The sequence below is a fragment of the Durio zibethinus genome, chromosome 2, assembly GCF_047325235.1.
Source record: "Durio zibethinus cultivar Kanyao isolate XHJ-2024 chromosome 2, ASM4732523v1, whole genome shotgun sequence".
In the NCBI taxonomy this organism is placed as follows: Eukaryota; Viridiplantae; Streptophyta; class Magnoliopsida; order Malvales; family Malvaceae; genus Durio; species Durio zibethinus.
The window spans coordinates 39,205,850-39,229,152 of record NC_143163.1 but is presented as its reverse complement, the minus strand read 5'-3'; the positions used below and the strand labels follow the sequence as shown (position 1 = coordinate 39,229,152).

Here is a 23,303-nt window from a genome sequence, read left to right as displayed (position 1 = left end):
CAACAACGAAGAATGCCATGTGTCAAAATGCTCATGAGACCATTTCAAACAACCTGGTAACCAACGAAGCATGCCATGTTTCAAATGGTTGCACGTGGCATTTACAAGTTGCATGCATAATAATTTCACAGACTGAAATAGGAAACTGCTCCCAAGTGAATTCCGATCCCAGATTTGCTGAACAATTTTTGAACGGGTATATCATATCTAATCCTTGGATGTTATTTTTATCTAGCTTGATAACCAAACCATTTTACTTCTTGTTATTATCTCTGCAAATTTCAGATTATGGTTTACAGTTTTTACTAGATTCAAGTTTTGTTTCTTTTAACCCCTGTTAGATTTTTATGGTACGAATGATTCTTGACAAGTCTTAAAGTTCAAGAATGAATTGGCTTTCCTAACGTAAATTACATGAATAATTTTATAAATTTTGATGTTAATCAACCATTTTGAGCTATAAATTAAGTATTTAATTCAAGTGATTGAGATGTTTAGAGTCAGGTAAAAATCATAAAGTAATAAGTAATTTTCTTCTTTCACGATTGGAGAATAATAATAAAAAAAAAAAACATGGGTTGATACTTCTTTGATCTCATGAAAATGCCTAAACCCGATTTCTACTATTATTTGATCTCATGAAAGAGTCTTACATAGTTACATTCAACATAAAAGCCTTCTTTGCTCCCATTCTCCTGAATTGATCTTACTAGGATCAGCTTGTAGTTTTTTAAACTGGAAAGGGCTATAGCCCACACAACTCATAAGTTGGATGAAGGTACATCTATGACTGATTTTTTTTTTTTCAATCTATAACTTTGATTTATTACTTTAGGTACAAATTGGGATAGTTACCAACTTATGCTGTGGAGATGGCACAAGCAGAACAAACCAAGGAAAGTTCAGCACTTTCAAGCTGTGATGCTTATTTTGAGAAAATAAAGTCCAAGAAGAAATTATCGCAACCGTTTCAGGAGACTTTAACTGCTGCATTTGCAAGGATTCCTGTTTCGTCTTTCCCACAAGTTCCTGGTGGTAAAGGTGATAACAAAAGCTTTATTGCATCTACAACTTAAGCAATTTTAAGTTCATGAACTAGGTATCAGTAAAGGAAAATGCCTCAATTTCTAATAGTTGTGCGGTGACAATACTTTTGTAGTGATTGAAATTCAAGCAGATGCAACAATTGCTGATGCCGTTAAGATCCTATCAGAATGCAACATTATGTCTGCTCCTGTGAGAAACCCTGATGCAGTCACTAGCTTGGACTGGAGACAGAGGTACATAGGAATCATAGATTACTCAGCAATCATTCTCTGGGTACTAGAGAGTGCAGAACTTGCTGCTGTTGCTTTATCAGCCAGCACAGCTACAGCTGCTGGTTTAGGTGCTGGAGCCGTTGGTGCTCTTGGAGCACTAGCAATGGGTGTGACAGGTCCAGCTGCAGTTGCTGGACTAACAGTTGCTGCAGTAGGAGCTGCTGTGGCTGGTGGTGTGGCAGCTGATCAAGCAGCAGGAAAAGATCCTTCGTCAGCTGCTAACAACTTGGGCCAGGAATTTTACAAAGTTATCCTCCAAGAAGAACCCTTCAAGTCAACCAGTGTAAGTTCTATGATGCAATGTTGATTATATATACAAAGAGTTGGGGTCCAATTTACCATTATACATTCATTTTTAGTGGCTCTGCAGGTGCAGTAGGCCATCTTTGCCAATCTTTAATCCTTTAGTTTTCTTTCTCTATGAGTCTAACCCCAAGTACCCTATTATAAGATATTCTGATTGGCACCCAGTGAAACACAAGTAGAGACCGAATGATGATCTATTCTTCTTTTATGCCATCTTGAGAGGTACCCAGCACATGATTTTATATTTTTCAGGTAAGGTCAATAGTTAAATCATACAGATGGGCTCCTTTCATTCCAGTTGCAACAGACAGTTTCATGCTGAGTGTCCTGTTGCTACTCTCAAAATATAAGCTGAGAAATGTACCTGTAATTGAGCCAGGCAAGCCCGATATCAAGAACTACATTACTCAATCTGCGGTTATTGAAGGTCTGGAAGGATGCAGAGGGAGGGATTGGTTTGACTGTATTTCTGCACGGCCTATTTCCGATCTGGGACTCCCTTTCATGTCTTCTGATGAGGTGAAACTTTATGGTCACTTCAAATAACTAATAAGTATTTTTCAAGCTACTTTCAACATGAAACTTCAAATATTGCTATGAACTCTTTGTCAGGTTATTAGCATCCAAAGCGATGACCTGGTTCTGGAAGCATTCAAAAAAATGAGAGACAACCAAGTTGGTGGTCTTCCAGTCGTAGAGGGGCCAAGGAAAAAGATTGTCGGGAATGTAAGCATAAGAGACATCAGACACTTGCTTCTCAAACCTCAACTTTTCTCCAATTTCAGGTATAGCAAAAGGCATGCAGCGCATTAAACCTGCAAAGCACTACCTCGTATTTATATGTGGATATATATATATTTATATATATATATATATATATATATATATTATTCTCATTCCTGTTGGAAACTACTTATCGTCCATTAAAAGATTACATATACCGAATTGCAGAAGAAATGGACTTGAATTTGATCACGTCAAAAATACTTATATCTAGCAAAGAATGTTCCATGCAACCCATGGTGGTTTAACAATGCTTTTATTTGCTTGATTCTTAATTTCAGGCAGCTCACTGTGAAGGATTTCATGAATACCGTTGTTTCAACCGGCCAAGAACGTGGCAGACTCATCCCGCCAATAACATGCAAGGTAGATTCAACTCTTGGTAGTGTGATCCACAGTCTTGCCACCAAATTGGTGCACAGGATCTATGTAGTAAGCGAGAATGAGAATGAAGTTATCGGTGTAATTACTCTCAGAGATGTGATCTCTTGCTTCATATTTGAGCCCCCAAACTATTTTGATAGCTACTTTGGGTTTTCAGTGACAGAAATGTTGAATCAGTGAAGTGTCTGTTGTCTAATAACAACCCATGCAGAGGTGCAACTGAATCTGATTCAGTTTACAATTTCTCGCCATCCTGTACTATGCAGTTTCTCTTCATGTAATTTCAATTGAACTAAATCCAATGAATTTTACTGTTTTATGTTCAGTTAGATTTTGACTAACTTGATTGATCAAATTAATTGATATCAAGCATGTTTTATACACATATTCATATGTTAATCTTAATAATCTTGCTAGTCGAAATACATTTTTTTTTCTTCGTGGATTTTTTAAGTAACAAGTACATGTATTTATCATTATCTTAGTTTATAAAACTAAAATGGGTGATGAATTTGGGAAACAGGAAAAACCCTAAAGAAAATGATTATGGAAATTTCATAGACCTCTCATTATTCATTTTCCTCCCAATGGTTGAAAAAACCTTGAGAGAATCCAAAAAAAAGGAAGGAAAAAAAATTTGGTTAGCCATGGACCATGGTGGTTATTCTCAACTTTTTGTATCTATTTTGTTCCCCACAAACAAAAAATGGAAGAATATTTTCCAATGAAAAGAAAAGATAAAACTAATTTTCTTATATATATTCTCATCCAATGCCCCCTAAAAAAAGGCATATCTACTTTATATTTTGAAAAAAATATTTGCAAGATTGAACCCATTGTTAGAATTTATCTTTTAAAAAGGTGTAAAATTTAAGGTGAATAAAAAAAATGAATCATTTAAATTAAATCTCAAATTCATTTGCTATTTAATTTTAGCAACAAATTAAAATTTTATGTGATAATCAAATGGTTATAGAAGCATTTTATTTTTTTTATTACAAACATAAACTAACCAAACTCAAATTGAGCTTGTCTACCATTGAAGATATGCCTAATTTATAGGCATGAATTTTATATGATTAGAGACTGTGATAGTGAAATCCATGAATTTTTTTTTTTTAGTCATGAAATTTGATTTGGTAACAAAGTTTTCCTTATCAACGATGGAAATAGTGTTTTTACTTGTAGTATTACATAGGTAAGAACAATCTTATCATAATTGATCGCATTTTTGGACCGCCCATGTGCATAAGCTCTGTTGATAAAACTAATCTTTTCCATTATGTCAGCATCGAAAATTTTAATTATTCTAGGATCTTTTTACTATTATAATGAGAAATGAACATTCTAGAAAACTAATTAAATTACGTATATTATTCTTTTTGTATATAAAAGAAAATAAAATGTAGGGTTGATGGAAATTTTAAAAGATAAAAAACTGAAAGAAAAAAGAAAAAATGAAAATGTAAAGCAAAAATTGAAAAAAAAAATTATATCATTTTAGAATTTTATTATTTGTCAGGTAGGAAAATAAAAAGATAATAACTAAAAAATATGAATAATTTTATAATTACATATAGGCACCTTCTCACACTTCTTTTTTTTTTTTTTTTAACTTGAAATAATTTATTTTGAATTATAATAAAAAATATTTTTCTTCTTCTCTCACGAAATAAAGTTAATTTTTTTCCTCTTTTATCTGTTCATCCTTCAATATTTTTATTGATTAAAGGGTCGTAAAAGTCATACAACAAATATTAAATAATTATCTAAATTTTTATCATTTTATTACAATAAATTAATTTTTAAATATTTATTTTTATCAATTGAATCCTTATTAAATGAATTAATTTATTTTTAATATCAATATTCATCTAATCAAAAACTTAATTAAAAAATATATTTAAATTTAATTGATTTAAAATAAAAATTTTAACTAATTATAGTAAAATATCAAAATTTTAAATATATATATATATTTTTGTCATTTTTATTTTACCAAACACGTTGTTATTTGTTAACTATTATCAACTTGACACTGGCAGTCAAGGGCCCACCCACAAAAATAAGGAGAATTAAAAATTTATTAAATAGATGGTATCAGTAAAAATAAAATTAAAAAAAAAAAAAAAAACTATATATAAAGGATCACTGACCCAACCAAGCCATCGTCTTCTTTATCTGTTATGATTAAAAATAATAATAAATAAATCTCTAGAAAATAAAATATTTTCTTTGGGATCTGTCGGTTTATGATTAATTGAAAAGAAGAACTAAAGAATCTTTCTCGGGTAGAATTTTCTGTTTGTTTCCTTTGAAAATCTTGGGAAGGAAATTTTTTCCTTTTTTATCTTTTGTTAACTCGTGATTCTGAAGCTTTTTTTGGAGAATCCTGGTTAACTCGCCGCGTTAACTCAGAAAGTAAGAACTTTTTTTTTTCTTCATTTCTTTTTATTCTTTGTTTTCTATTTCTTAGATGAGATTAATTTTTTGTTTGTTTCTTTAATTTCGCTTTGGTTTTTGTCTGGTAATTTTATCCAAGTGTAACTCTGGTTTTGATTGCTAAGATCTGTAGAAGCTTTGGGTTCTTGATGTTGTTGTTGCAGTTATGGATCTAGGGTTATGTAAGATTTGAAGATTTAGGATTGATTTCTTTTGGGTTTTAATTAGATGTGTGTTTTTAGCTGATTTTTATGTTGATTTTAACTCTTTATGTTTAGATTCTCTGAGTTTTTTATTGCTAGATGTTAATTTGTTCTGATAATTCAAAAAATGGATGAACTTTAATCTTTGTTTTATTGTTTAATGGTAGTGATCTGCTAAATCAGTGTTCAGAACAAAGCTTAAAAGCAAAAATCTGCTTTATGTCCCCTTTGGTCTTTCTCTTTGTTGCCTTATGTTTAAGCAAATTATATTATAACTTTTTTCTATCTGATGAGTATGCAAATTGATGTTTCTCACTTATTGGAGCATGAGATTCCAAGTTGGAAGTGTTTAGTTTGAACCATGGGGTTGTTGGGTAGATCTATGGTGTGGGACAGAGTTGGCTGCTGTTGTGTTGTTCATAACTTAGTGACGCTGCATACACCTCAAAGTAAAAGATTGAGGTGTGCATGTCAATCTGCATGTAAAGTTATAGAACAGATGCTCTAAACTTGGTTTGGTTATAGAACTCTGGTTTTAATCCAATCTGTTTGATGTTTATGTTAAAGAACTCTGGCTTCTTCTATTGTTCATTTTGTGCATCTTTGTATTGATTTTGGATCAGCGTCCTTTAAATTTGTAGGCGGTGAGGCATGTCGACTCCAGCAAGGAAGAGACTGATGAGGGATTTTAAGAGGTTGCAACAAGATCCTCCTGCAGGAATTAGTGGTGCTCCTCAAGATAACAATATTATGCTCTGGAATGCTGTTATATTTGGGTATGTGACGAAATGAGACTGGAGTGCCTTTTTCCTACTTTCTTTACTTGTTTTTTAGCTAAAGATTCTATAGAATTGTGCTCATGTCTTTACTTGATGGATTTGCAGACCTGATGACACCCCATGGGATGGAGGTAAAGTAAATTCTGGGGCATATTTTGGTTTGAAGTATCAATTTGTCTGTAATTGCTTGGTAGATTAGTTTGCTTGTCTCTTTAGATGATTGTTATGCACGCCATATGTTGATATAACATATCTAATTGGAGGCAATTCCCTAGTAATTCTACAGTTACATAATGATGTTATTAATTTCCCATTCATTAATTGATTAAATGCTCCATCTACACCTCGCTTTTTTTAACTAGATTTTCTGAATGGCCTGAAAACAGAACAGAGATTCTTTGAATTGTATGAACTGGTACTTCATACAAAATGCTGAGGGTTAGATTTGTTTGATAGAAGTGGCATTGGTAATGGTTCCTTAGACATATTTTTCATGTGAATAATGAAGCAGAAGATGTTAAACAACCTTGTTATGGAATGGAGCCTTGAGGAAATCTTTAAACTTCAATGACCCTAAGATTATTGTTAAGGACATTCTTAAGAGGATGGCCATTCGACCTCTGCATTTTAACCTTCAAACCAGGAAATGGTCATTCTTATTAGTTTGATAAACTAGCATTTCAGGATCATTTAAGCTTATTTTTTAACAGTTTTATCATAGAATGTAGGTATTCTTCTAGCAACTATAAATTGATCTCCTTTTTTATATTTTTGACTACTTCAGGTACGTTTAAACTGACACTTCAGTTTACAGAGGATTATCCAAACAAGCCACCAACGGTTCGTTTTGTATCTCGAATGTTCCATCCAAATAGTAAGCCTTTAGACTAATCCTATTCTTTAGCTACATCCGCATTTTCAGTTGACATTTTCATTTATTCTTACATGCCCTGCAGTTCTTAAAATTTTTATTAGTCTTCAACTGTTGACATATTTGTTTAAACTTATCCTATCTTGCATGATAGGTGTAACATATAGGGTGTAACTATAGTGTTTATGTTTATGTCACACATCAGGCTGTGATCTTTTATTGACTATACTTGTGAATGACTAGACCTAATAATTGGAAAGTGCGTGATATTTGTGCTTTGTTAATGAGTGGACCGCTACTTGGAAAGTGGGTGCTGGAGGAGGACTACATGTAGCATTTGTTTTTGAATTGCAAACATGAGCTAATATTCTGGAGACCCAATGCCATCATTTGTTATTTGTTTGTTGCATAAGCACCCATCCATCCAATATGATATACACACATACAACTGAAGCTTTTAAGCTGATTTTGACTTAACAAGTTTACATGTGCAGCTTCAGTTTCTGGTTTTCTTCATTTGAAATCTATATTATGTTTTATTTGTTATGAAGAAGTTTTATCTGTATGCTCTGATATATTTGTTAGGCAACAGTTTTAGCTGATCTTGTTCTGATCCGTATTTATCCTGCAAATTTTTCAGTTTATGCGGATGGAAGCATCTGTTTGGACATTCTACAAAATCAGTGGAGCCCAATTTATGATGTAGCAGCAATACTGACATCTATTCAGGTACAGTGTAATTCTTCAGGCATTCATTTGTGGCTATCTAAGGACCATGGCATCAAATATAATTTAATTCCAATTCAAGCATGTCATAGTCTATGCTTCTAAAACTATCTGCCTAATATTGTAAACTTAATATGAAAGTCGTGGAAGCAGAAAAATTGGTTGCCTTTGCAAGGTTCTACTGACAAACTGCGGCTTGTTTTTGATTGGGAGATCTTTCATTATAATGATGACATCAATGCATGTGTTTGTGTTAATCTGGAAAGTGGAGCCGTAGATCCAGGTGGCAAGACAAATATTGCTTGATCCTGTCAGTCAGTCATGTTAAGGAATTAGAACTTTCTTTTAATATTTGTATAAATCATTTATGAGATTGCATAGCATTGACCTGGTGTGTGTGTATATACTCACAGATATACAAAACATGTAAAATTGGGCCTTGGGCTAAACAATTGGATGTAGCTCTTCCCTTCCTCAAACTTGATAGTTGATACCTCTAAATTAAGAGTCCTTGGTTCTAACCCTAGATAGGTATCTTGTTATGAAACTGTGGTATTTATGCATTTAATGTGTACAACTCTCTCTCTCTCTCTCTCTCTCTCTCTCTCTCTCTCTCACTGTCTGCCCTGTTGTTTTGAGCCACAATTATTTTGTGTATGCAGTCGTTGCTTTGTGATCCAAATCCTAATTCTCCTGCAAATTCAGAAGCTGCTCGGATGTTTAGCGAGAACAAGCGTGAATACAATAGGAGAGTACGTGAGATTGTCGAGCAGAGTTGGACCGCTGATTGATAGCTCGTGGTTTGATTCCATAGTAAGAACAAGCATGAATAGAATAGGAGAATATGTGAGATTGTCGACCAGAGTTGGACTGCTGATTGATAGCTCACAGTTTGGTTCTATGGAATGGCAAAAACAGTCCAATGGCCTGTCTAAATAACATTTGACACTGAAAATGTGTTGCAAACTATTTTGACTTTATTATGTTGTTTGTTTTATGAGGATGGATGATGCTTCCTTAATTGAAATGATTGCTCTATCTTCTTTTAAGTCATTTGTTCAAAAAGTTAGTCTAAACTTTCTTTTTGGTGCAAAGACCATTAATGACGGAATGATTTAAGACTTTTTGACAGACAAAATGATGTTTGGCATCCGGGCATGGATCATGCTGGCATTTTCTTTCCGTCCTCTCTTTTTCTTTGCTTTTACTTGTCTCTTCCCTTTTCCTTTGGTGGAAGGATGGGGGTGGTGGGGGGGGGTGGGGGCGCTAGCATGATTTGAATGAAAAAGATAACCCATCTACCGGTAAAATTAAAATGAACTCCCATGTGGGAGCTTTTAAATCTTATGTAAATACAAGTAGAAATACTAACAATTATTTTTTGCTACAGTTATAAAATTATATACTGAGTAGATAATAAACTGTGGCTGTTGGAGGGTGGAAAAAGTAATGAACTATTACATATGAGTGGCAAGGTTTCCGCTACTGGTCCATCCTTCCTGAACTTGAATTGAGTATTGCAAATTCCAAAGAACGTCTTCTATCGAGGGACGCTTGGTTGAATCTTTGGACAGGCAATTGATTGCAAATTCAACTGTGGTTCTCATTGATTCATATGCAAAAGTGCCCCGTACTGACGGATCTATTAAACCTCTTAACTTTGATGGTCCTTCAGCTAAGCTCTTTTCCAGCTGCAAGGAGAAACAGGCAATTTAATGTAGTTTCTAGTTGTTTTTATAACAGTTTTGCCTGGAGAAGTGGAACAAATAAACAACCTACCTCAAGTTTAAGCTCATCCAACTCACTTGTGAATGTAGCCAGTTTACCAGTAATAACTTGAAGTAGAAGAATACCCAGCTGATAAATGTCTTCCTTCTCAGCATTTTCGTCACTGCAGGAATTGTTATAAGTTATAGCCTTGCCCTTGCGGCAATGAAAATTGAATAGGACAAGTTGGGAGAAAGACGTTACCTGCTAAGACAATTGGCAAGGGGGCTTTCTGAACCCATCTGCAATTTCATCAAGGAAAACGAAGAAAAATAAGAAAGAAAGAAAAGATTATGTTCAGAAATAATGCAGTCAAATTAATTTAAATTTCCCTCTGTTTCCTATATACCTTTAGTGGCAAGGGGATGTTGTAATTACTAATTTTGGCTGTAAGAGTCTCATCCAACAAAATATTATCAATCTTTAAATCGTTCCCGTAAATGCCTGGTGCAATTCCTGTGTGCAAGAATTGGATCCCCCTTGCAGCACCAATGGTGATTGCCATTCTCTGTGGCCACTTCAGTATTTCCTTCTTTCTCCAATCTGCCAAATCAAATCAAAAGTAAATTAAATTCTTGCTTTTGCCCTGTTGCCTAAGTTACGTGTGGGGTTAACTTTACCGGTAAGATAGTCCCGCAATGATCCGTTCGAAATGTGTTCAAAGACAACGAATACAGTACTGGCAGTATTGGGATGATCCTGGTAAGTTACAATACAGTGTCCCAGAACGCTGACCAAATGCCGATGCCTTAGCTTGGACAAAACTTCCATGTGTTGCATAAGGTTTTGAGGTAAATGCTTCTGCTTTAGTTTCAGACATTTTACCACCACTACCGAGCCATCTACAAGCCAACCTTTATAGAGCTGCAAACATCAGGGTAACCATTTTTCAACTTGAATATAACCAATCTTATTGCTATCACATGATAAGCTTCATGTCTTAGGGGACTAATGACATTTAACATAAAAGTTTTACCTGCCCCTGAGATCCTTTCCCCATAAAATTTGTTGGGTCAAAGTTGTTTGTTGCATCTTCAATTTCCTCCAAGCTGAAAACACGATATCGAGGAAGCCCAATTGCAGCTGATCTCATTGTCTGAGGCACACGCCCTGTAGTGTAGCAAAGCAAGCAGGTTTAAATGATGTTACAATTTGCAATCTTATGTGAATGGTTATGAATAGTAGAGGTGGAAAGGAACAAAGATAGTCTTACTTGAATCAATGGCTGGTTTTGGAGAGCTACGAACAGACATTTTGTCCGCAGTGGATCTTTCATAGTTTGCATCTTCAGTTTTTTCTGATCTTCTGACAATGACCAAAATTAACAATGCAATAGTTCCTGCAATGCCAACGGCGCCGCCAATGATACCGAGAATTAGGCCTATTTTGATTCCAGAATCCTTTTCCTTTCTTCTAACCGGAGGCTTAACCGCCAATGCTTCTTTGTTGCAAAATGAATACGGATGCTGGCGATTTGAATTCCCACCAGACAGACAATTCCATGAACTAAAGACTGTTCTATTTCTCGAATTTGATCCTATGCATGGAGGGAGATTTCCTATCAAAAGGTTATTTGAGATATCTACAAAGGCGAGGTTCTTAGAACAAGATGTATTCACTGCAAGGGCACCGGTTAATTGGTTTTGTTTCAAATTAAGATACTGAATTGAAGGCAGGGAGAATAGAAAAGATGGGATTGGTCCGATAAATTTATTAGAAGAGATGTCCAGCTTCTGAAGCTGATAGGATTTCTTCAGTCCTAAAGGGATTTCAGATCTAAAGGAATTATTCCTCAAGATTATACTTACAAGATTCTGGCTTAATGAAGGAAATCGTGGTCCAAGGTGATTGCCACCCAAATTCAGCTCTTCGAGGCTTGTTAAACCTGTAAGATCTGGAACGCTCCCATTGAACATATTGTCAGCCAAAACAAGACTCGTTAGATTCTTGAACGATGCAATCTGCTTAGGAATCTTCCCGGAAATGAAATTTGAGCTTATGTTAAGAACTTCGAGTGAACGAAACCTGTTGATCTTGGCAGGCAAGGGACCCCATAACCCCGAGGACACCAGGGACAATACTTTCAAATCAGAAAGCTTTGTCAGGACTGTGAATAATGCATCAATGGAGAACGTATCAGACAAAGCCTGTTGAGAACCTGTAACATTCCCTGAAGTTGTCTTTGTGGTGTGAGCTGGAGAGCTCTTGTTTCCAACAATAGTTAATTCTGTTACTCGACTGTTTGTGCAGACAATCTTGAGAGAAGGAGAAGTAGGGAGATAACAGAAGTTGGTCCAGTTTTTCCATCCTTGAAGAACTTCCGGATATTCAAGAAGCCTTTGAACTTGGAAAAAAATCCTGGTTTCAGTTGGAGTAAGCTGCCCTATTGAAACTGGAACAAGCATGAAAATCACAGAAAGCAATGAACAGAAACCAACCCTGAAAGTCTCCATTCCGCTCTTCTACTTAGTTAAACTCAAAAAAAGAAATAAAGAAGCTAAAACTTCAAAATCTTGTAGTAATAGAAAACATTTCTTGGTAAGGGAGAATCACATTAACTTCATGTGTTCAGTCACATAATGCACATAACCTTTTAACACATAGCCCCTACGCCCCCATAAATGCAGTTTCATCTAAAAAAGACAAATTCGTAGTCTGGGTTTTCCTCACTTCTTATTAAAGGTTAAAAATAGAAGCAAAATGACTGAACAGGAGCCACACAGACACAGTTTAGGATCAAGCCATGCTTTATTTCACTAGACTTGAATAGTTGGAAATCGTTTTCGGGACAAAGTAGATGCGAAAGCTAATAATCGAGAAAGTGATGGAACTTTTTTTAAAGAACTTGAAGAAAAGAGAATCAAAGATCCAAGGAAGAGTGGGAACTTCAAAAAAAAAAAAATGTATTTATTTGCAATGAACCGCTGGCCTAACAGGCAGGGCATGCAAATGCAATGGAATGCAAAGGAAATCTTGATCCTAAGATACGCAATCTGTCATATTAAATTGCAACTGGGTTATTAAAAGAAGGAAGTCAACTTTTGGCTCTGAATTCAAACGCTTCCATTTGCGGGAACTTCGGTTTCGTGTTGATTATCCATGTTATGGTAGACCCTCGAGGACGGGCTAGTAACGTAAAGTCACGCGCCAAGTGGAACTTGGGATTCGTGAAACAAAGCACAAAAAGCAATGCTCAAGGAAGTCACAAGCCGTTCACCTGCCTTTATGACCAAAATACCCTCTTACATCAGTATCGAGATTCAAAGCACTGTTTTATAACGGTCCCCAGGGAAATTGAAAGTGAAAATGACGACAATGGCCCCTGTTGGCCGTTGTTTTGTGTCCGAAATGCCGTGTTGTCGGTGAGAGGTGTTAAAAAAGAAAGGTAAAAAGGTTGCCAGTTTGTCAAACACGAATTTTAATGATGTGTTAGCTCTACCTAATTCGTTATTATCTTCTTGTAATTTTGATTGATGGGATGGCATGCGCTGTGTTTATTCTTAGACTTAGCCGCCTTCACCGATAAAACGTTAGTTTAATTGGTGCGAATCGTTAACGATGATGTAAAAATTTTGAAATTTTGAGTTCAAATTTAGTAATTAATATTTTGTTGAGGTTATTTTAATTATACAACTTTCAATTATTATTTTTATTAAATATGATATATTTTATTTTAATTTAAAAAATTAAATAATTTATTTATCTTAAAATTTTGGTACAAAAAAACTTAGCTGTCTTTTTTTGTTGTGTTATTTTGTTCTTTTCGTGAATGATGGAAACCGTAGCTTTCTTTGCATAAGTCGACAACAAGGAGTAATTTAGCTCTAATTAATAATGTGACAAGCTATTTTAAAGAATTTGGCATTTTCTCCATCATGGAATTTTCTATGTGAGAGCGAAAGTCTTTTATTTAATTTTTGAGATGAAATTATAATTTTTTATTTATCTAAACTTATATATAATTCTGGCAAAAAAAAAACTTATATATAATTAAATTTTATAAAAAAAAATATTTAAAAGATTTTAGGAACTTTGTGGCCAATGGCCAACCGCCCTTACTTCCATTCATCATTTTCTCCTAATTTTATACTTTTTTTTTATTTTAATACGCTGCACTTTACAGTTTAATTGTTTTTTATGATCATGCATTGTTATCATGTAGTTTTATAATTCATTGTGATTTGAGATTTGTTGATATCCGTAACCCTTTATTTCAATTTCGCTTTAATTTTTAATTTTTAAATTATTTATTTGAATCATTTTAAAATGGTTTCAATTTGGTATTTTCATCAAATTGATTAGTCAAAATTAACCTAATATCCACGCTATAGGTTAGGTGGCACATCGCGTGGATATTTTTCTTAATCATAGTCAAATAATATAATGAAAATATCAAAATAAAATCATTTTAAAAGATTAAAAATATAATAATTAAAATTTAAAATCGAACCAAAATAAAAGGAAAGATTATGGATGAAATTTTCTTATATATGTTATTTATTGATAATATATCAAATAATATATATACATCTTAAAAAATTTTAATGTTACTATTCAAGATTAAATTGTTAATTGTGATGGAGCTAGTTGACCATAGAATAAAGACGAGATGAACATGGCTCTTCACATGCTAATGTAGCAACAGTATTAAGGGAAGGTATTTTTTTTTTTTTTTACAAAAAAACCATATTTTTGGAATAAAAAAAAAGGATTATACATATTAAGATTTAAATATCATATTTGTTAAATATTATTTTTTATGTGTTAAAATTTGAATATCATAATTGTTAAATATCATTTTTTAAAATGATTATATCGATCAATTAAATTAAAATTTTTACTTATATAAAGTAATTGAGACTTAACACTCTAATCTATTAAATGTATTAGGGGAACGGCAGTTTTATAACAGCAGATGCACATGGAATGCCTTGGAGAAGCTGCAGTTTTTGCTATTTAAAATGCTTCCCCAACCATCCAAAATACAGTAGATTAACAATAGGAGAAAAGGTAAGTCTTCGCTTTTGGTGGAATCCTATCATTTATGTTGAACAAAATATGTTTATTTTATTACCATATTTTTTATTTCTTAATGATGGTATGCCAGAACAGACAACCGACTTTGCCATATAAACTTGCAGTAATTTTTTAAGATCGTGAATATCTCAAATTCATAGTGGTTCATCCTTCAAGGAAGGCGATCCTGTCAACTCTGATGGGTGAAAATGCTAAAAGCCAAAAGTAGGAAGCAATGATTCCATCGGTCCAGCCTGGGTGGGAACTGGGAAATTTGACACCAATGGCTTCAGCGACTCGAGGGCGGTTGGATGACTCCATTAATGAGGGTTTCCTCTGTCTCAGTGCCGGGCCAGAATATCCATGCTGCTACTATTGTTTGGACCAGAAGAAAGTGGTATAAATATTATACTCACTTTAATTGTCTAACCTGATAAAATCAAAGTGTAATCATTTAATTGGGTGGGTTTTTGAATCTATAAGTCAATGGGGGACTGTTAAATAACTATATCTTTCAAAGGTAAATGTAAATGCGCTCTTTGTTGCCCTAAAAGTTTTTAAGGTTACTTTAGTCGATAAAAAAATAATTTCTTTTTCTTGTTGTTCAATTTTCTGTGATAGGTATTTCAAAGAATAAAATTTTAAATACATCATATCAATATGAGAGAATATAATTTTAAAATTTAATCTTATAATTTAAAATATGATACAATGACATAATACGAATATAATATAAAAATAAAATAAAAAAAATGACACGAGTGAAAATTTTAATAATATATATGGATTTAACAAAATAAAAAAGAATGCATTTCATATTTTCGTATTAACATGAATTGTAAAATATAATTTTTATATAAAATATGATATAAATTCATAAATTTTAATATTTTACTCGATATAAATACATAATTATCAATTTATTTAAAATTCTTGAAAGAAAAAAAGCAATTCTAAAAACATTCATAACTGCATATATGTAGTAGAGACCTTATTAAATTAATGTAATTTTTATATTTTTTATTCAAAATAATATTTTTAAACATAATAATTTTAATCTTAACATTAAAATATGTATATATATATATATATATATATATATAAGAGTTAAAGTAACTGTCTAATTCGGCTTTGGTCATTGTAAATCATTGGGCTGGGCTAATCTGCTTTGACTCTCCTAAGTTATTGGAAGAGAGTTAATAGGCCCATGTTAGGACATATTTAAAGCAAAGGGCCCAACATTGGCCCATCAATTAATCACTAGCAATGTTGGGTCAATACTCAATCCGACATGATTACTTCGTTGATTAAAAATGCTTTTTGTTTGTCTAATCTCACTTATCTGTTGGACAGCTGTCACTTAATTACACTTTTTTTTGGTTTGATTAGAGACTTAATGACAATTAATCCGTTGAAAATTGTCATCAATTCTTAAACAATCCCATTAGTTGTTAGTAACCATTGTTACCAGCCGGCAACCACCATGTATAGTATTTTTTAAAGAATCTTATTACAACTCGACAGTGAACCAACTACTTGTCTTAAAAGAGTTTATTTGAGTAAGTACATTTAATTTTGTCTGTTTTAATGTTTCAAAGGAATATTTAGTTCTTTTAATGTTATTATTATTATTAAAAGTAACATGAGAACATATGGTCTTTAAAAAAGAATTATTTATTAAATGAATTTTTTTCATTAAATGTAAGAATTTAGGAAGTTAAATATAATTACTAAATTAAATGTTTTTTTTTTTGGAAAAAAACAAAAAAAAAAACAGGAAATTGAAGCAAATTGAGACAGGAAACCAGCAAAAGCAGAGCGGGGAAGGAAAAGGGACCATATTTATATCCCCATCACCGCTTTTATTTTCTTGGGCCAGCTCCATCACCTCTTTCATAGGGACTTGAAAGGGGCCCACTTTGTGGCCCAGTGAAAACACAAACGGCGTCATTTCATACTTTTTCCTCTCTTTCCATTCATTTCACTTCACTCTACGCATCAGAAAACAAAAAAAACCTGCTCAAAGGTTCCATTGTTCGAGGAATGCTGCTCACTGTTCAGTAATTATCTTAAATCGTACATTTATCTTCTTCATTCTTGACATTAAATTTTCTTCTCTGATTTTTTTTAATCTTGGAAAATGAAATTCTAAGAAAAACAAAAAATTTTTCTTCAGATCTCTGAATATTTACTGTTTATTTTTCTTCTGTTTTATGGGTATTTAACATTTTATTTTTCAGTAATGGCAACTTACTAGGCCTTCAAGTTTACTGCATTTTCAGGTAAAAGTTTTTGATCCTTTTTTTTTTTTCTTTTTACCTTTTTCAGTTTTTGCCGACACGGTTGGCGCATGCATCTTGTTCCGACGAGATCTCTGCTTCTTGTTCTTTTTTTTTTTGTCTTGATTTACTGGCTTTAGTTGTTTTTTTTCCTTAAGTTAAGTAGATGTGGACTTTGTTTATTAATCTTTAATTTTTTTACTGTTGAGATTGTGAAGGTAATTTGAAAATGACAGTGAAATTTTCGAATTTTTTTTGTTTTTAGTATTTCATCTTTTAAGGTAACTAACAAGCTATTGGTACTGTAGTGTAGTAAAATTTTAACTGCCATTAACTGCAAACTGTAGTAAGATATTGAGAACATTGGTTGTCTTTTTAATGCTATGTTTAGTTTTATTTAATCCTTACATTCTGTGCTCCGGATTTGCAGATTTACAAACTTGAGGTTTTAAATATTTCTGTTTTCAAGAAGATGGGAAAATCCCCTGGAAAATGGATCAAGACCTTACTTCTTGGGAAGAAATCTTCAAAGTCCAATTTGTCCAAAGAAAGAAAGAAGCTGGTAAGAAAAGAAAGTACTGATTGTCCTCAAATCTTTAAATAGTAATTGAGGAATGGAAATACTACATGTTCTATTTTTTTATTATATGTGCAGAATTCTGCAAATAAAGGAGAGGTATTGGTTTCTTCCAAGGTAACTGTGTCTGACCTATCAGTGGATCCTCCATCAATTTCAGCACCTATTCTGGTGAGCGGTGCTAGGGACATGGAGGATTCTGAGAAGGGTATGCCTACCCAATTGCCAAATGATGGGGTAAATATCTCATCTTCAAAAGCGGATAGAAATGATGCTGCAATAAGTAATTTTGGTAATCCAGAAGATCCTGATAGGATTAGGCTCGATCAAGCTGCTGCAAAGGCACAGGCTGCTTTCAGAGGTTATCTGGTAGTTTACTTTCTATTTAGAGATTACTGTTATACTTAAAGATCATGCGCAGAGTAATGAAATGCATAAGCCTTTTACTGCTATAGTCTTCATTCAGCTGTGTGAAAACTCTGCTGATTATTGTTGGTAGTAACTTGTATGACTGTCAGTGTTATACTTATTTTGTTTGAGTTGGCATTTGGGTGGTAATATTGGACCTTCTCACTCTGTATCAGACCTTAGGTTGTTGATGATGATTGCACATATTTAATGGTAAATTTATGTGAGGATTGAATGAGAAATAATTCATTCCTACTTCTTTCGTGGTATGATCTAAACCTTTCTTTTCATTGGGTGGTAAAATATTCAATCAGTTCTTGGTTTAAATGCTTGTGCATGTCAGACTGTACAAACAGCTGTTGCCTCTTTATTTTATAGTTATTTCATACTTTCATTAGTGTTTATGTGTGTGTATATTAAATTTAGCCCCTTGCTGTTGGAAAAAATGAGTGTAGACAATGTAAGTGGATGCAAAACTCTTTAAGGTTAAAGTAACTTGGGTGGTCTGCCACTCATTTGACTAAACGTAACTTCTCAGATTCATGCATGTATCATTTTTGTACAAGCATCTTCTTGTTTAGAATATTTCAATCCGAAAATATTTAACTACTTACTGATTTATAGTACTCGTTTGACTTCTAAATGCAAATTTGGTAAGCATGGATTTGCATAAAGTGTAATAAAAGTATAGAATCTGCTGTCAACTGTTTGCATGACCTTATATTAGGATTAGCATCCTCCCTAAATCATGTAGTTTATTGATGACAATATTATGTGTTGGAAGGCTCGCAGGGCATTTCGAACCCTTAAGGGCATTATAAGGCTGCAAGCACTTATACGTGGTCACTTGGTTAGAAGACAAGCTGTTGCTACTTTATTCTGTACATGGGGAATTGTTAAGTTCCAGGCAGCAGCTCGTGGTCAAAAGGTCAGGTGTTCAGATATTGGCATTGAAGTGCAGGAAAAACATCTAAGACTGCTTCAGGTGATTTTTCCTATAGACCAGCGTGCAGTGTCCTGTCTTTTCTTGATATTCTGAAAAAAACTGTAAACACAAGTTGTTTAATGTCCTGGTTATGTTTGTTGTTTATGTGAAAGTGCCTATGAGAATAAAGGTAATTTTATGATTATATCAATATTAATATGGGCACAGATATAGTAACCATGCGTTAGTAATAAAGGATTATTTTTAATTCAGGATGCTTATTTGAGAATCAAACTATACCTTCTTTTTGTCTCATTACATGGCTTGCTGAGTAGCTAATTACACATACCATGCTTCTAAGCTAGGTATGATTTATTTATTTATTTATTTATTTAAGCAGGGTTCTAAAAGCTCGGATTCTTTCAGAGTGACTGCATCTTCTCAGGTGAAGAATTTATCAAATAATGTGTTTGTTAAGAAGGTATGGTCTTTTTCTTTCATTTGCTCTCTGTTACCAATGTTAGATTGAGCTTACTATATAAATAAGAACTTCTGTGCTGATGGAGAGTCAATGATGTTTAGCCTTTAGGACATTTTTCGTACTCCTAAAAATTCCTGATTGTGCTGCCACACTAGTTGTCTGACCTCTTTTATATAGTATTATCATAATATTGCTCCTGTTTCTTGTGTTTTGAATTTGCACTGTGCTCCTTGATTCTTAGAATGATTCTTTTTACTTCAAGGTTACAATTTTCTATTGCAAACATTCTTACTCTTTATTAGTCTTTGTTCTTTTTTCTCTATGGTACTTAATGTTTATAACAGTACAGTAGAAGCGTGTTTCCTATTTAAACTCACCAGTCAAGTGTAAATAGACATATGCCCCATCTTATCTTGGGAGCTTCCTCACCTGATTCCTTTTTCTGTATCTCACCTTCTGAGAATCACAAATGCAAATGTATCGGTTTTTTCTAGATCCCTTGTGTTTTTATCAAAATGACTATGATGGTCATGTCTATTATTTTGGGTCTCCATCCACCACCTTGTTTTAGATTGTTATTGTTTATCTGTTTTTTTCCTACTCAAAAGTCTTGGTAACTGCTTACTTCTTAAAACATTCTTCTCAAAGGACTTAAATCTTAGGAACTGCCTTCAATTAGCTTAGGTTGTTTTACGTGGTAATAAATGTGGGCTATCAATAAAAGCCAAGGTTGCATTGCCTTGCTGTGGAACATTGTGAAATGGTAAACAAAAGAGTCGTAAACTTTAGAACTCTAGCATGATTTAACTTGGCTCCTTTCTCTTTAATAAGGACAAACTTTGTCAGTGATGAATGTTTATATGTATGCCACCACTTAATTACTTGTTCCTAGCTGATGGAATGTTGCGAATGGCAAGAATCATGATGTCTCAACTTATGTCAGTTCTGCTTTGTTCTTTTCACTGCTGCTCCAAACTGTATAAGTGACTATGCATTTCAATCACTTTCAGCTTCTGGCTTCATCACCTTCTGTATTACCTCTACGACTTCAGTACGGTCCTGAGGAACCTGACTCATCATGGCAGTGGCTTCAACGCTGGACAAGGTCACATTTTTGGGAATCACCTTCACAACCAATTAGGAGTCTGGCATCAAAGTCTCAGACAAAGGGTGTTGAAAATGGGCAAGGAAAGACAAAGCGAAGTGTTCGGAAACTGTCCAATGCAAAAGTTGAAAATGGATCTAGTCGTTCTATTTCAGAGCATGAAAAACCCAAACGTGGTCTGAGGAGAGTTTCTGGCAACTCAGCAGCAGATTCAGTTCAGGAGCATCCACAAAATGAGCTTGAGAAGGTTAAGCGAAATTTAAGAAAACTTTCTGACTCTGCAAAGGAGGTTTCTGATAAGTCTGAGGTTGTTAATGAGAAAAAAAGGCAGACTCTGAAAAAAACTTCTACTTCTGATGCTCCTCATGTTTCCAAACAGGAATCTGCTGTGAAGATGAGAGATGTGACTGCCACACTATCAAAACTGTCAAATCTTGAGGCAGATCTGAAATTTTCCTCCGAAGATGCTTCTCTTGCCGAGCCTAATGTCTGTCCTCCAGTTGACTTGCCACCTGCTGAAAACAATGGTAAAATTGAGAACATATCGGTAACAGAGGAGTTAAGCTCTAAGGATGAGCAGGTCAGCGATGAGAGCTCAAAAGCAAACCAAAGAAGAGCTTCTTTCCCCGCAAAAATTGATAATCAAGAAAATGGGTTAAATAACATGCCAAAAGTGCCCAGTTATATGGCACCAACTGAATCTGTGAAAGCTAGACTTAGGGGTCAAGGCTCCCCCCGGTTTACGCTTGAGGTGGTTGAGAAAAATGGGTTAAACGGACGATATTCTCTGCCATCTTCAACCAATAGCAATCGAAGTTCACTGTCACCACATGCTCAAAGACTGGTTCAAGTAGCTGGCAAAGGAGCTATCCACAGTGACAAATCTCTATCATCCTCTAGAAATGCTAATGGTAAGCAAGACTGAACACTGGATGTTTTATGCCTTTCCATTTGTGTTTTTGTTTTGCTATATCAGTGTCATATCTGGATATGCTGCTTAGTTTTTCCCCATTCTTTCAGTAAGACATGGGAATTCATCTCCATCTTTGTTCTTATTCATGACTAAATGTCTAGTTAAGCATGCTCATATATTGTTAGGTCTATGTAACAGTTAGCATGCAAATTTCATTGAGTAATGCTATCTGAACCGGATAGTCATTTAGGGTCTTTGCTAATTATTTCTGCTTTATGAATCTTTCTCTTGTGGTAGGCTTTTAATTTTACCTTTCATTCTTGTCCAAGTTTTACTTTTGTGAAATTGCACACAATATATTTGTTTGTTCACTACATTATTTCTAATCGTTGTTTGAGAGGAAACTATCCTGCCACCCATGCGGTGTCAGGTGTTATTTTATTTAGCTTATCTTTCTCAATATTTTTCTCATATTCAATTCAAGGCTCTCTCGCTGTATAGCTATTCTGCACGATGACTGTTCGTTATTGTTGCTTGGCAATTTCAGATAAGGTGGTCAAAGCTGAGTGGAGGAGGTAATTTTTGCACAAGGAAGCGTGTCATTGAAGTTCCCATGATTCAAGCAGAGATGTAACGTAATATGAGTTTCATTATATGTTGTCACTTCTGGTGTGCGGTTGTAGAACCAGGAGAATTAATCATCTAATCTTTTATTTGCTTGGTGCATTTTTAAGTTCCATTAGCACTTTCAGGAGTGTAGATGGGTAAATATTTATAGATGTTACACTTAGTTATTTGGTTTCTTTTTGTTTTTTGTGTTTGTATAATTCTTTAGCTCCCCTTTTCACCCTCATGTATCAGAGTTCAAACATGATAATCTCTTTCCATTTAATATCATGACGAATACAGTGTGCTGATCTGCCAATGGAATGCTTTGGCTTTCATAGACGTTGATGCTCCGTTATAACAAGTTGATTCTGTAGAGGGTTCTGCTATAAATCACCTCAATTTGAGGTAGGATTCCACATGTTGCGGGGTGTTCTCAGAATTATGTAGTCAAATGCGCACAAATTAACGCCTAAGCTGACTTTTTTTTTCTTTCCCCACTTTTGAGGTTTGTTCAAAAGATCGAATTTAATAAAATATATTTCATAGTACGGGCACAGGTTGAAATATTTGTTGATGGTTCTGTGGCTTTGCCAAGGTCAAACCCTTAGCCAATGCAAAATGCATAATATGAAGTTCCTGGAGTCCAAGTGGGGTGAAACCTTTCCGGGCAAAATTGTATATCCATTTCCTAGGAAAATGCGCGCCCAGAGCTGGCAGATATACCACAAATACTGTAGCAGTTGTTTGTTAATAGTACATTTCCTGTGTTGGTATCGGCCGCATAAATGGGTCCATTAGGGGCTATGGACCCTGCGGTAAGGACGCCATTAGCCACTGTAGCAGGCACCTGGGCAGTGTCATTACTGGGATTCGCTGTGGATTACAATTTCTCCTGTTTTTGCATCCAAAGCTCCTTGCTCCTGCAGCCGTTGATTGCTTAGATGGTGTGAGCATGAAGCTTTGGCAGTCGCTGTTAGCGGTGTTGGTGTAAATTCTCCCATCTGTTGATGCAACCCATTGTCGTCCTCCCTCCCTTGCCACCCGGTACTGCTAGCTGTTAAAGTCAAATTTTAGTCAGAAAAGTGTGTGGTATACTGGTCTTCATGTGAACAGTTTCTTTATTTTCCCTTTGGAAGTTACTGCAACTTCAATGTTTTGCATCAGAAAGGCAAAAAGAATATCGTACTTACATTAAACCAGGCTATATCACCATTATCACAGCCTAAAGCCCAGGCAAACCCACTTTGTTGCATACCGCAACATCACGAAATGTTTTGTTAGAAATTATATTGAGGAGCACAGAGGCCTCTTGTATGGTTCTGAAGTGCTGGGAATCGAACCTCAATCTTGCTGAAATTCACCTCCTAAGGCTTAGAGCAACAGACTTTGCAACAGGCATTCAAAGGCTTA

General features: G+C 34.4%; 4 protein-coding genes across 8 annotated transcripts; 3 read left to right on the top strand and 1 right to left on the bottom strand.

The window, feature by feature from the left end:
* The first annotated feature begins 147 nt into the window (after window positions 1–147).
* On the top strand, window positions 148–3,211 carry LOC111317629 (SNF1-related protein kinase regulatory subunit gamma-1-like). Its single transcript, XM_022920063.2, has 6 exons — window positions 148–196; window positions 836–1,041; window positions 1,160–1,602; window positions 1,878–2,144; window positions 2,238–2,410; window positions 2,690–3,211. Exons 2-6 carry the CDS (start codon window positions 873–875, stop codon window positions 2,970–2,972), a joined length of 1,335 nt encoding a protein of 444 aa, XP_022775798.2. The 5' UTR covers window positions 148–196; window positions 836–872; the 3' UTR covers window positions 2,973–3,211.
* Window positions 3,212–4,959: 1,748 nt separating this feature from the next.
* On the top strand, window positions 4,960–8,862 carry LOC111318367 (ubiquitin-conjugating enzyme E2 2). 2 transcript variants are annotated; one of them, XM_022921182.2, is made up of 6 exons: window positions 4,960–5,213; window positions 6,079–6,213; window positions 6,322–6,347; window positions 7,001–7,090; window positions 7,728–7,816; window positions 8,476–8,862. In XM_022921182.2, the coding sequence occupies exons 2-6, from the start codon at window positions 6,089–6,091 to the stop codon at window positions 8,602–8,604; spliced, it is 459 nt and encodes a 152-aa protein (XP_022776917.1). In that variant the 5' UTR covers window positions 4,960–5,213; window positions 6,079–6,088; the 3' UTR covers window positions 8,605–8,862. The 2 variants fall into 2 exon arrangements, with proteins under 2 accessions (XP_022776917.1, XP_022776918.1); XM_022921183.2 differs by having other exon boundaries at window positions 6,061–6,213.
* Window positions 8,863–9,123: 261 nt separating this feature from the next.
* On the bottom strand, window positions 9,124–12,570 carry LOC111318366 (putative LRR receptor-like serine/threonine-protein kinase At1g14390). Its single transcript, XM_022921181.2, has 7 exons — window positions 10,794–12,570; window positions 10,557–10,690; window positions 10,201–10,444; window positions 9,930–10,123; window positions 9,785–9,822; window positions 9,593–9,704; window positions 9,124–9,504 (listed from the first exon to the last, which is right to left on the bottom strand). Exons 1-7 carry the CDS (start codon window positions 12,031–12,033, stop codon window positions 9,271–9,273), a joined length of 2,196 nt encoding a protein of 731 aa, XP_022776916.2. The 5' UTR covers window positions 12,034–12,570; the 3' UTR covers window positions 9,124–9,270.
* A 4,019-nt stretch (window positions 12,571–16,589) lies between these two features.
* Window positions 16,590–22,209, top strand: LOC111318365 (protein IQ-DOMAIN 29-like). Of its 4 annotated transcripts, none has more exons than XM_089756651.1 (9): window positions 16,590–16,656; window positions 16,837–16,878; window positions 17,306–17,437; window positions 17,531–17,821; window positions 18,645–18,845; window positions 19,186–19,266; window positions 20,277–20,618; window positions 20,751–21,282; window positions 21,832–22,209. In XM_089756651.1, the coding sequence occupies exons 3-9, from the start codon at window positions 17,348–17,350 to the stop codon at window positions 21,861–21,863; spliced, it is 1,569 nt and encodes a 522-aa protein (XP_089612777.1). In that variant the 5' UTR covers window positions 16,590–16,656; window positions 16,837–16,878; window positions 17,306–17,347; the 3' UTR covers window positions 21,864–22,209. The 4 variants fall into 4 exon arrangements, with proteins under 4 accessions (XP_089612777.1, XP_089612778.1, XP_022776914.2 ...); XM_089756652.1 differs by having other exon boundaries at window positions 16,590–16,672; XM_022921179.2 differs by having other exon boundaries at window positions 20,277–21,282.
* Window positions 22,210–23,303: the final 1,094 nt, after the last annotated feature.

What these genes read in the sequence shown, in the direction of transcription:
- LOC111318366 (XM_022921181.2), bottom strand. Translation starts at nt 12,033, where the DNA reads ATGGAGACTTTCAGGGTTGGTTTCTGTTCATTGCTTTCTGTGATTTTC. An exon ending in ACATCCCCTTGCCACTAAAG is followed by an intron (nt 9,823 to 9,929) that starts GTATATAGGAAA and finishes ATGAAATTGCAG; the next exon opens with ATGGGTTCAGAAAGCCCCCT. An exon ending in TGGATGAGCTTAAACTTGAG is followed by an intron (nt 9,505 to 9,592) that starts GTAGGTTGTTTA and finishes TTCTCCTTGCAG; the next exon opens with CTGGAAAAGAGCTTAGCTGA.
- LOC111318365 (XM_022921179.2), top strand. Translation starts at nt 17,348, where the DNA reads ATGGGAAAATCCCCTGGAAAATGGATCAAGACCTTACTTCTTGGGAAG. An exon ending in CTGCTTTCAGAGGTTATCTG is followed by an intron (nt 17,822 to 18,644) that starts GTAGTTTACTTT and finishes ATGTGTTGGAAG; the next exon opens with GCTCGCAGGGCATTTCGAAC. An exon ending in ATAATGTGTTTGTTAAGAAG is followed by an intron (nt 19,267 to 20,276) that starts GTATGGTCTTTT and finishes AATCACTTTCAG; the next exon opens with CTTCTGGCTTCATCACCTTC.
- LOC111317629 (XM_022920063.2), top strand. Translation starts at nt 873, where the DNA reads ATGGCACAAGCAGAACAAACCAAGGAAAGTTCAGCACTTTCAAGCTGT. An exon ending in CTTTCATGTCTTCTGATGAG is followed by an intron (nt 2,145 to 2,237) that starts GTGAAACTTTAT and finishes ACTCTTTGTCAG; the next exon opens with GTTATTAGCATCCAAAGCGA. An exon ending in CAACTTTTCTCCAATTTCAG is followed by an intron (nt 2,411 to 2,689) that starts GTATAGCAAAAG and finishes TCTTAATTTCAG; the next exon opens with GCAGCTCACTGTGAAGGATT.
- LOC111318367 (XM_022921182.2), top strand. Translation starts at nt 6,089, where the DNA reads ATGTCGACTCCAGCAAGGAAGAGACTGATGAGGGATTTTAAGAGGTTG. An exon ending in TGACACCCCATGGGATGGAG is followed by an intron (nt 6,348 to 7,000) that starts GTAAAGTAAATT and finishes TGACTACTTCAG; the next exon opens with GTACGTTTAAACTGACACTT. An exon ending in TCGAATGTTCCATCCAAATA is followed by an intron (nt 7,091 to 7,727) that starts GTAAGCCTTTAG and finishes CAAATTTTTCAG; the next exon opens with TTTATGCGGATGGAAGCATC.